This window comes from Amphiura filiformis, chromosome 8, assembly GCF_039555335.1.
Source record: "Amphiura filiformis chromosome 8, Afil_fr2py, whole genome shotgun sequence".
Lineage (NCBI taxonomy): Eukaryota > Metazoa > Echinodermata > Ophiuroidea > Amphilepidida > Amphiuridae > Amphiura > Amphiura filiformis.
The window spans coordinates 42,550,060-42,563,253 of NC_092635.1; the positions used below are offsets into that span (position 1 = coordinate 42,550,060).

A 13,194-nucleotide genomic window follows, 5' to 3' on the forward strand; every position below is an offset into this window, starting at 1 on the left:
CGGATCCGGGTGAACCACTCTTTAAAATATTTTCCGGTTCGCTTCGCTCGCTCACATTTTACGATAAATGCGACTGTATTTACCATTCTGGGGGAGCCCGAGGTGGTTACCCTTTAGATTCAGAAGATTTTGCAAATAATTTTCATGGGAGTCAAAATCGTACAACAACATTATGAAAAGTAATGAAACCCTAAAGTACATGGAGTACAAGCCTAATGTAATATGACTACTATCATTATTTTGATCAATATATTGAGTGATTACATTAATGAAAGTGAACATGATCATGCTATAATACTCTTAGATAAAATAAATTATATAGTCTTAATTATTTATTCCAAAACATAAGGCTTTACATGAAGAACCTTGATCAAAATTTAAGGACATAAGAATTTACGTATCATGTAAAAATAGAAGCTAAAACTCAATATGAATTTTGTTATTTTAATGCATCAAAATAATAACATTATGTTCACGATTCGTCTGATATACCGGTACTAGATCATCTCGCAAAATGCATGATATTGTAATCTTGCATTTAAACCATAAAGTGCTGACGCATGAAAGGTTTGTGCATTGCACTTTGTAAAATAGTATAAAGTATTTAAAAATGCTGCATACACATAAACATTCTTATAACTACCAAACAGGAGCGTAGATCCTGGTGTAGTTTTTGGTGGGCGAAATTATGTAAATTTCCTATAAGTAGAATTTTCTTCTTCCACTTCAAGTATTCCAATTTTTTACTTTTTGTCTCTTTTTCTTCATCTTCTATTTCCCTTTTCCTCCTTTTTTTTTATAGCTTTTTAACCTTCTATTGACCCCCTGTTGCACTCCTCTTCTTCGACTTCGCTTTCCACGAAGATACACGGTCATAATCAGGGGCAGATTAAGGTTTTTAAAAAATCGGAGAAGAAAATGTTTGCACACATGATATCAAAATCGCCTAAAACTTCTTCAAAACATTTTAGAAGTCCCCAAGATACACCGTTGCCAACAAAAGCTCAAAGCCGGGTTGATCGTGGATCTAGGATTATTTTAGAGCAAGTCGGCCATATTGCCTTTTTGTGTTATAGATATAACAATGTGGCGGTTTTGGTTTCTGGTTTGGACACCCGTACACTTTTTTAAAGCTGTAATAGTGTAAAACATGGTGCACCAAAATGGATTTAATCATGTTAATTTGGACCTCAGTTTATTTTCAAAAATTCTCAACTTTTTTCTCCACCCTCTAGTGGGGCAAGGCCATGACTGATTCGTGGCCATATTAACACATTTGATGATCCTTATGTAATCGCCTCCCCCCAATTGGTCTAGATCCACCCCTACACCCCCTACTACACACACACACCCACCCCCATACATATCGTAACGCTTTGCTATTAATTACAGCAAGTCCGTCCGGAAACTCTCTGTCTGCCGGCGGCGTGCAGCATGCAGTGACTTTACTCCACTAAAATAGTCCCTGCAGGGAGTTGCTGCCATTATTTTCCAGGGACTGTTTTAAACTACAAAAGACACATGCTATGAGATGTAAGGTCGGCTATACATGTTTGTTTCTGCTTCAAATCCAGCACATTTGTGATAAAAATATGAATGCAGTCTTCTTTCAAGGCGTATTTTTACGGGATGACCATTGGAAATACCCAAGGCCAAAAATCACCTCTTCTAAGTTTACACAAAATACACCACAAGCACAAAGAACTGAGCAACAGTGACAGCAAGACTTTCCTGTTTATGGCCCGGGTTTATGGATGCCTTCACAGAACCGTTTTCAACGCATCACAACTGCAGTCCCCATCAAAACACGCACCCACACACCCCACACACCCGACCATCCTCCTCAAAGGATACAAACATTCCATACACCCACAAACACCCCTACATGTATATCCAAGTATTCATTTTAAAAACAGAAGAGATCTTTTAAGGAAACACATCTTTAAAGTAATTATTGAATGTACTACATTTTTGAAGTCTCGACTAAAACAAAATTTGATTTTCTGTTGCTTTAACAAGGAAATAGGTAAATCGTTGAAAATAAACATTCAAATAAACTTCAAGCTACAGCTTTCAAATAGATCATAGTGAGCAAAGCCACTGTAAATTCACCTAATGCCAATGTGCGCAGACTCGTATAAGTCACTACAGATTTGAGCTGTTTCAGAGTAAAACTATTACTGAATGTTAAAAAGTGTGGAGAATCTTGCTTGAACAATTTATAAATGGTCAATATTCAACACTGCCAAGCAACAGACTATTATATTTAGCGCGCACTTAAAGTTAATAGTTTACAGCTTGCAGACTATTTTGTCGTCTGCTGCAGTATTCCTCATTAGGGAGTGAGTTTCGTGACATAAGCATTTTGTCGTCTGCTGCAATAGTCTGCATCAGGGAGTGAGTTCAATCTGTGATTGACATAAGGATATTTTTTGCCGTTAATCATGGCTGGTAATACTTCAACAAATATGTCGACAACACATGCGGTTGAATCCACACCAGCTGCTGTAACAACCCCAGCACCTTCTGTCGTCGGTCCTCTCATCAACCAGCAGGTTTATCTATGGTTTACGGTCGCTGTCTTTGTAATCGGACTCGGTGGCAATATCATTGTTGTCGTTGCTTTCATGATATTCAAGAAGCTTCGTTCTCTTGGCAGTGTCTTTATAGTCAACACCGCTGTTTCTGACATATTAGTCGGACTCTTAGGAGATCTCTTCATCATCGTCGGTATCGCTACTCACGGAGAGTATCTGATTAATAATAAACCCCTCTGTGACATGTCATCGTTTCTTTGTGCATCGGTCTGTATCGTGTCTGTTTGGAGCATCGCAGCTGCCAGCTTCAATGGCTACATTCGGGTGTGCCATCACCTTGCTTACGCGAAGATCTACACTCCTGCAACCGTTGGCTTGATGTTGTTGGGTATCTGGTCTGCTGGGATCTTGATATTACTCCCGACACTATTTGGATGGGGTTCTCATTATTACGATCCAGTCCTGATGTTCTGTATTCCAAGCAGCACGTCTTCTGTTAGCTACACATTCTTTATGGTATTTACTGGCTGGGGTATTCCATTGGTGGTTATTGTCTTCTCGTTTACTCGTATCATCTTGACAGTGAGAGCATCCAGCAAAAATCTTAAGAAAGGCGAGAAAGGTAGGTCCTTTTAATATTTTTAATATGTATAGTTGAATGCCTTTGAGTGCTCGGTCATCCACCTTTGCCAAGTATTTTGTGCGGAACCCGATAGCACATCAGACACACCAAATTGCATTCTGAATACGAGGAATGTCCTTCTGCTATCAACATGATCAAATAATTTTGATTGTTTTGAAATTCGCGACATAATACCGTGGCAAATTATTAAAAATTGACATTTTTGATATTTAGCAGTCCTCGAAACAAAATTTATAAATCTAATGATATGTACTTAAAGTGTATGTAGCTGGGATGAAAAGCCGACAATCATTTGGAAAATTTGACCTTTTGTATTGAAGATTGTTACGAGTTGTAAATGACTCAAGGCCAAAATACCTTTTACCGAAATTCACTTCAGATTGCACAACAGAACACACTGTTTGATTGAGTTAACAATATCTGAATCTTTTAATGAAAGTTAAGTATAATTTAACAATGATGTTTAATATAAACATAAATACATAAAATCACTTTGGGAATGAATACAATGCACTGTTTGAGACTGTTACTTACCCAGCAGCCTTCTTGTTGTTGATTGCAACGTTCTGTTGCACTCAATGTTCTGGACGACAGATGTTTATCCAGATTCACTTGTCCTGCCAAGATCACTGTTCAGCGAAGTCATCCACTGTTGACTTGAATTTATATATCCTTTGCGTATATAATCCTTGCACAGATGACAATTTCCAAAATGGTGCTGCTTTAACCACTCAATCACTTTCTCCAGAAATCATGTTTTTTTCTGCACTTGTCCACTATTTATTGACAGATATGTTGTTTCGTAAACCAGACTTAAGCAAGTCGACAGAAGAATATATCCCCCATTTGTGAATAGAAGAGTACTTTGTTGCACTCGAAATCTCCTTCGTTATATATTGCTGGATTAGTATCACATTATTGGCTATGCAATTGATTGGCTCGCAAGTACCTTTTTTGAAGGTGTATAAACTATAAAACATATTTAAAAGCCTGACCCATTTCTAACTCCGATCTGTCAAGAGAAACTGTCCATTCTCTTTTAGATACCAATGTGGTAAATCTAGAAATTATCAGCTATGATTTTCCCTATATGATACAATACAATGGTGACATTGAGACACATGGGATTTCCAAGATCAAAAAATAGATATGATCGAATTTATTTATCTGATCAAACAAGAATCCCCTAGAATGTATTTATACACAAACGCTTGCATGATTACTTGAAAGGGCATTCCCATGTCTCATCTCTGTCATGATATAGCTTTAAATTGTAAACAAAGTTAACTGATCAAATTAAATTACGCAGGACACATCACAAGATGTACATGAAGTTTCATAAAAGACCTAACGTTTTTAATTTGCCACAAAACTTATATTAAATCGTAAATTAAACAAAAAAACCAAATTATTTGATATCAGATCGGACATTGTCAGTTTTTCACAATGTCATTTATATAGTGTATCTAATCTCTAAAACTCAGCTTCGTCACTGAATTTCAAAATCTGGTTCATTTTCAAATCAAAAAGTAAAGAATCCTGCTTTTCAAAAAAGCGAAATGGAAAGAAAAGAAAATCGGTAACATTTTGTTACAATTGGTTATATTGGTCAACCCACTGTAAGCAATACAGCAATTGTACGTTTTCTGCTACAAAAACATTATAAACTAGACCTTGGCTATTGTCAATTCTCCCTACATATAAAGCGCAATTTCCAATATCGGTCTATATCGAGCAGGACCAAGACACACAGACCAATATATTGAAATTTCTTGACGAAACCATGTATCTTTATTGTATATTTGATAACATATTCTAAACCATACATCTTATAACAACAACCTGAGAAAATACCTGAAATCAGGTCAGCAATTGCATGATAGTTAATGTGAAGGTTGCATTAGAATGTGGCATTTACCATGAAAGGTGGCATTACAATGAAAGATGACATTGCCATGAAAGATTATATGAAAGATGACATTGCCATGAAAGATTATATGAAAGATGACATTACCATAAAAGATTATATGAAAGATGACATTACCATAAAAGATTATATGAAAGATGACATTACCATAAAAGATACGTAAAAGATGCCAATACCTTAAGGGGGTACTACACCCCTGTGGTAAATTTGTGACTATTTTTGCATTTTTTCTCAAAAAATAATAACACACTGGTAACAAAAGTTATGTAGTTTATTGGGGCAAGGATCCCAATTACTGCACGGAAATTTCAGTGACTCAAGACAAGCGGTTCAGTATATATGATCGGAAATGAGGTACACCCTAGCGGTACCTTATTTCTTATCATAAATAACGAACCGCTTGTCTTGGGTCACTGAAATTCCAGTGTAGTAATTGGAATCCTTGCCCCTATAATATACATAACTTTTGTTACCACTGTTTTATTAGTTTTTGAGAAAAATGCAAAAATAGACATAAATTTATCGAGGGGTGTAGTACCCCCTTAATATACTGCACACAAAAAGTATCGTTACATTTAAATAATAGGCAATACTCTCTGATGTTAACAGTAAATGGGCAAATCGATCAGTTCAAGGAATGAACAGTGCTTTCACAGTGCTTTCCTGTGCTTTTCAGTGCTCCCTGGCAGCTCAGGAGACCTCCTTTATGTTATTTTCTATTTTTGATGTTTGTTGCCAAAATGAATAAAATAAAATAAATGAAAAAATGTGTTCTGCACATTTTGCGCTGGAATGTTGTCATATTTGAAACTCTACCTTTTGTTAATCAAAATATATATTGACAAGTAATCAAAATGCGCAAAACATTTATCTATCCAGTAAACTTTTAATTCAATTTTCTCATTCTGTGAGCAGTGTACATTAGGCCATATAAAATTAATATTTTGGTTCTCGTCCAGAGGATTTTCATGAATTGATGAGGGAGGGAGGTGTTTTTTTGTTTTGTTTTTTTTTTTCAATGTAAAATCAGCATTGTCAGTAGTTTTCGGTCTTTTCCAATTGTGCTCGAGGAAACGATGAGGCACTTTTTTTTTTTTTCAAATGTGAGATTCTAAGGATAAACCCCTAGAGTACCACAAAAAGACTTGGAAATGATCCTTGTTCTCTAATAAACTTATTTATATGTATGAAAAATTCATAAATAATTCCAAAGTCTAAAATAATTGAAAAATCTATAAAATAAAAAAATCTGACAAATCCCAGAAATTGAGGAGGGAGGGGACGAGAACCAAAACATTAATTTTATACGGCCTTATCAAATGCCAGCGATACGTAAACGATTTGCATTAAAGTCTCATATTATTCATATGAGTATTAAAATGCGTCAGGAGCAACTCGTAATTCCAAGTAGCGCACGCTTACGTTTCAATATACATCCAGATTTAAATAATAATTGGGGGAAGGTGACAATAAATCGAGATCTATAAAATGTAATTACTTTGTCTTCTTGATAATGCTTTATGTGCTAACCATAGGCTTCGACATAACAGTTTTGAGATATTTTCTCAAAATATCAAGAGCTATCTTGAACCAATACTAGGCTTGTTTGTACTCACTTGAATGCATTTTTATGCTGATTCCAAATATGGTCATGAAAATGTACAATTCCGACATTATTTCAATTTTTAAAGAAAATTTGGAACTTATCGTCACAGTCGACACCCGGTACCCGGTTGGAGACTAGTATTACTTAATTCAATTTGAATAGCTACCCTGACTTACAGAAGCTCTGATTCTTTGCTTCATTGCTACTATTAATCTGTATCAATGCTGATAACCAGGAGCTACCAGCTGTAAATCCATTAACTTCTATTCCATTCAGGGTAAATTTCATTAAGTTCCACAATTGCCTAGACAATAATTATGTAAGCATGACCTACAATCCAGGAAAAAAATAGTTGGCACACTTGCACTAAACAATGGAAATGTGTGCCCTATCAAAATTGGAGAGGCGAGTGAAACATGCATGCAATATAATGTTGGAGGGTCTCACGGACCTGTTGACAACATGGCTTGGTCCAACATTGAATTGGGGGAGCGGGGGGGCAGAGATATACCAAAAGACAAGCAAAGTGTGCCAACCTTTTTTTCCTGGATTGTCTGAGTCAAATCCTAAATATTGCATCTGTTTTCCGTTTTTACTCAATTACTCTAAAACGGAATGTTGTATTAACTTAATATTTCACATAAAAACATGTAAAAGATAGGACTTTACGATAAGTAAAAAAATATTAGAAAAATGTATTTGTTTATTTAGGGAGTGGGCATTAAAAACATCGCTAATGCCTATTTTGCGTCATGGTTTGGGTCTGAAATTACTTGAGAACGTTTTAGCAAAAAAGAAAGAATGATTTTTAAATGCAGTATTACATCGAATTGCTTCTGATGCAAATGATAAGTAAAAAGAACTGAATGAGCAATTTTCAACCCGCTTTTATTACTTCAAATTAATGTAATTGCACCCGTATCATTATATAGGGCAATGTTACGTATGTCTATATAAAAATCATCATCAATTCGGCAATTATGGTGATTATTTGTACAGTGCCGTAAAATAAAGGTAGAAATAGAGAAAAAAGACGAGCTTTGGCAAAGATTAATAGAATGACAAATATCATATGATGAAGGATATTTTAAAATGATAATAATAAAGATAAGAAAAAGAAATATAAATGTATTCAGGGGCTCGTCCCGAAGTCATTTATCACGGCCAAAAACTGAACTAAATGTGGAGCACAATGTCAGCCAACACCTGCTATATGATAAATATACAGTTAATGAAACAAATGCCGTAAAAGTGTTTTTTGACTGTACATCGTCTGTTGAGCATATATTGATATACATGCATCTTGAATAGCATTATATCATATTTTAATATTATTAATATGAATTACATAATTGATATGAATGCGAGCATTACTCCCTAAAAATTTGGTGGCCACACACCTATTATGGTTTTTATTTTATAAGCCAAAATATGAATTTAGATGCATATTTTTGGACGAATTATCATAGCTTTAAGGGCTGGGGTATGAACGTTTGGACAGTATTTATTTTGGGACATTAGAGCACATCAGACATATCGAATTGCATTCGGAATACGAAGAATGTCATTCTGATATCAAATAATTTTGATTTTTTGAAATTCGCAATTTAATACACATTTTATGGCAAATCATTAAAATTGATATTTTTGATATTTAACAGTACTTGAAGTAAACTTTATAAATCTGATGATTTATACTTAAAGTGTATGTAGGTGGGATGAAAAGCCGACGATCAATTGAAAATTTTGACCTTTCGTATTGAAGATATGGATTTTTTCCCCAAAACACCAAAAAAAATTAGGTCTTTTTGGAAAAAAATCCATATCTTCAATATGAAAGGTCAAAATTTTCAATTGACCGTCGGCTTTTCCTTCCTGCTACATACACTTTAAGAATATATCATTAGATTTATATAATTTACTTCGAGGACGGTTATATATCAAAAATTTGAAAAATATCAAATTTTTATAATTTGTCATAAAATTTGTATTATATTGTGATTTTCAAAAAATGAAAATTATTTGATATCACAAAGACATGCTTCGTATTCAGAATGCAATTCGATAGGTCTGAGGTGCTCTCATGTCCCACAAAAAATACTGTCGAAACGCAATAAACGCTCATTTTAGATCCCTTAAACTACGAAAATAATCGGCATTCATATAATATTCTTTTGACTTATCCCTTAATTCACAATATTTTTATTAATATGGATTTTATATATTGATATGAATGTGAGGAATATTCCCTGAAAATTTAGTGGCCATACCTTTTACGGTTTTAATTTTATAAGCCAAAATATGAAATGAGATGGATATTTTTGGAATTGATTCAGATACGATTGTGAAGATTGTCATTCATCGAGGTAAATAACTATGAATTTGAGATTATAATCTGATCTACTGGACTTCAGTTTTATGAGTGGCAATATTTCACATTCTATCTCGGATGCATCATCAGGCCAACTGATGTTAAAGCGGAGTCTTCGGTGTTTGTCACGTTATATAATCCTCGTTGTCATGGATACTGGTTATCGTGTGGTAATTAACAATATTGAAAGGTAAAAAGCAAAAAATGATGGAATCGCAAGATAATCAGCTTCCCAGAAAAGAGTTGTTTAAAAAATCTCAAGACAGTCTTTTTCGCTAATGCACATATATCATCATGACCATATGAAGAGAAACCGATCGTTTAAAACACCTATTGCTTTTATGCATGGCCTTGAAAAGCAGACAGTAAAGAGCAAATCTGAATCAATGTACAATTAATGTGTATCAAACGGGTAAAATTAGGAGCTTTGTGCATAGTTGGAACAATAATGTTCGATTTGCTCACTGCGACATTTTTTTTCATTAATGTTTAATTTTCAATTGTGCATGATTGTAATACACAATGGTGTATTTAAATACCATGTGAAAGTCTGGAGAGTTTTAATGACAGTAATATTGAAAAGTTTTTAATAAACTCCGGGGATTGCAGGTGCAGGGGTTGTCTCGGTCCCAGCCGGTTTGTGTTCCTCCGTCACTTAGTGACGAAGGAGCACAAATCGGCAGGGACCGAGACTAGTGCAGGGGTTTATTCGTCAAATCCCCATACATTGTCATAGGGCTCTATAGTTTGTGCGATTTCTTTCATTTCACCTCGTTATTTCGGTTTAAAATGACCAGAAAACCTTCTCGACAGTCGGTACTAATATTATTCATTTTGGCAAAAATGACACAATTTAAAATTGATCGAAATCGTATTTTTATGATGGCATTATTTTCATTTTTCCATTTCTTGTATGCAGGTGTCAGTAAAGGTGAGATGGCTGTGATTCGTTCCGTGATGGTGATCGCCGTGTACTTCTTTGCTGCCTATTTATTTCTTCTGATCATCCTTCTGATGGGAGACAACTACGGAGGCAGCGCCGCAAGCATCGTGTTCGCCGTCGTCTTAGCGCACACCCATTGCTCCTTCACCGGTATCCTGTACGCCATGACCAACAAGCGTTACAGGACTTCCTATAAGAGGATGTTCTACTTCTGCTGGCATCGCGGCAAGGTTGGAGTGGAATTAACGACGTCATCTGGATCCAGTGGAGGTGGCATGTCCTCAACTGTTAGTGGTGCCGTGACAGGAGTTACTAACGCCTAGAGAGTGTAAATGCATCGCGCAAAACATGGCTAAGAAGAGAAGCCATTACATCCCAGCAAACACAAAAACGTTTTTTAAACGTTTTAAATAAGATATATTTTGGGTTTTGGTTTAGGTAAAAACGTTTTAATAACATTAAAATGTCGGGTTATATAAAGGTCATGAAATCGTTTTAAAACGTTTTGTATGAAAACACATTACAACAATATTTTTAAAATGTTTTCAAAATGTCATTGTAAACTATTTTTGCAAACATTTTTGGCCAAATATTTTGTCAACACTAAAATAACATTATGTTGAAATATTTGCACCCAGCAAACACAAAAATGTTCTTAAAATGTTTTTTACAAAGCGTTTTAATAACATTTAAATGTCGGGTTATATAAAGGCCGTGAAAACATTTTAAAAACATTATTGTAAATATTTTGGGCAAACATTTTTTGCAAAATATTTTTTCAACCCCAAAATAACATTCTGTTTAGAATGATTTGTACCAAGTTTTCAAAAATGTTTTTGGAATGTTATTAAAACGTTTTTATACCCTTTATATAACCCGGCATTTAAATGTTTTCTGTAACACATTTGTGTTTGCTGTGCAGTAAATTGCCAACAAATGTTATTTAATGTTATGAAAACGTTTTATACCATTAATGTACCCTTTATATAACCCGACATTTAAACGTATTCTGACAACCTTTTATAACCTTTTGCGAATGATGTCGAAAACGTTTTGTGTTTGCTGGGATGTATTCTTATGACATTTGAGATTTTTACAATTCGCCAGACGATTCTTCGATTGCACAAATGTGACCTGCTACAACGAAATGAGTATAAAGTCGCAAGTTGGTAGTTTCGAGACATCCTGGCTGACTGAGATATGATGTTCTGTCATCGCGCACCTGTATGTCCTTCGTGAATGGCCCATTGTGCCCCATTCACAGAGGACATACAGTCATACTTCTGGCTTGGACATGTGCATGTGAAACAAAGAACACCAACTCATTAGCCAGGGCGTTTCGAAACTATTAAGTTGCGACTTTACGCTCATTTCGTGGTAGCAGGTCACAAATGCTTTATCAGCACTTTTCAAGTTGCATCTTCTTTTATCGTAAGTAAAATTGTGCAAAACAGTACAAAATAATGAGGTTACATTAGACATGGTGTTAATTGATAATTAAATTATAATTACTGTTCGACATAAACGTGAGGCTTTTTTTGATTTTGAAGATTAAATGAACATTTAAAAGGAATGTATGTGGCTATAATTCAATTCTAATGTGCGACATAATTATGCTTACCCAGCAAACACAACAATGTTCTTAAAATGTTTATTTAAAACGTTTTAATAACATTTAAATGTCGGGCTATATAAAGGTCATGAAATTAAAACGTTATTGTAAAACATTTTGGTCAAACATTTTTGAAAAATATTTTGTCAACACTTAGATAACATTTTGTTTAGAATGTTTTGCAGTAAGTTTTCAATGTTTTTTTTAATGTTATTAAAACGCTTTTATAAATGTTTTGTGTTTGCTGTATACTACTCTCTAAATGTAAAAGAGTGCCAGAGAGATAACTCACACTCTAGATTGCCTGCAGTGATCGCTTTAATGGAGTAAAATGATAAAAGTACAAAATAAGTAAGAGTGAAATTCATTCTGGAAAGAGCAAAATTTACTTTGGAAAGAGAGAAGTAGTGAAATTCACGGTAGATCATCAGTTTGCTGTGGAGCAGGCGACTACAAGCGTTCTCCAACTGCTGCGATCTTGGGATAGCGAAGCAATTTTGGTGCTAGACATACTACAAGTACAGTAGACAATCCATGCAAAAGAGTGGAATTTCATTCGTCTACATTTTAGAAAGTATCATTTTTCCTCATAGATACGTGTACACTGACAAATTATGTTCAGATGATAACCCCCATTCACACATAGAATGCAATAAAGAATATAAAAAGATGGAAAAAGTGACTCGCGTTTAACATTCAATTATTATATGTCACATGCTGTATGCTCTGCCTCACCCAGGAAACACAAAACTTTTAACAGAAAACGTTTACATGTCGGCTTATATAAAGTGAATATTAAATACGATTAAATAATATTCAGAAAACATTTTTTGAAAACCTTATGTAAAACATTCTAACCTATTGTTATTCAGTGTTGACAAAAATATTTTACAATAACGTTTTGACAATATATTTTTTGACCCAAACCATAACGCGCTGTTTTTTAATAGTTTTTTTGTGTTTGCTGGGCCAAGTAAAGACGAAGTATCTATTAATAAATAACATAACAGAGACTGCCCATTCATCTAAAAGACAGATCATTTTTGTCATTTCTGTTTCAAAAGTAAAATTAAGTTTTAGAAAATTATTTGATATTGGGTTTTTACTTAAGATAAAAAAAACACATATGTACTTGTACAAGCACCATCTGTAGCGTCACCATGGTCACCAAATTTAATAGTACCTCCTAATGTATTTTCAAATATTTTTAAAGTGGTTAATGTGTCATTTTCAGTACATAAGCACCTGACTATCTTATTGAAAAACATTATAACATCACTGCTCTCATCTGCACGATCCACCAATTTCACAATTTGTCACGGAAGACGAAGAAAATATTCCTTGCATTTAAGTATTCCTAATTTGAGGAGTTGTTCTTGAATTCCTTATAAAAATGTGAAAGGTCAACTGCAACATTTTGTAATATCTTTGTATTTTACATATGAAGCAGAGATTGTATGAAACTTTAATGTTATTTACTTGTGAAAAGTTTCTGGAATCTGGAAGGACGGTATTAATGCTATATGCAAAGCCTGCTGTAAACTATGATATGTGC

General features: G+C 34.4%; 1 protein-coding gene across 1 annotated transcript; it reads left to right on the plus strand.

Moving 5' to 3' along the window:
• Window positions 1–2,296: 2,296 nt before the first annotated feature.
• Window positions 2,297–10,350, plus strand: LOC140159556 (melatonin receptor type 1B-B-like). The gene is made up of 2 exons (XM_072183048.1): window positions 2,297–3,159; window positions 10,004–10,350. The coding sequence occupies exons 1-2, from the start codon at window positions 2,445–2,447 to the stop codon at window positions 10,348–10,350; spliced, it is 1,062 nt and encodes a 353-aa protein (XP_072039149.1). The 5' UTR covers window positions 2,297–2,444.
• The last annotated feature ends 2,844 nt before the right edge of the window (window positions 10,351–13,194 follow it).

Bases quoted from the DNA above. Each gene is read 5' to 3' on its own strand.
- LOC140159556 (XM_072183048.1), top strand. From the start codon at position 2,445: ATGGCTGGTAATACTTCAACAAATATGTCGACAACACATGCGGTTGAA. The intron at 3,160-10,003 runs GTAGGTCCTTTT...TCTTGTATGCAG, and splicing joins TCTTAAGAAAGGCGAGAAAG to GTGTCAGTAAAGGTGAGATG.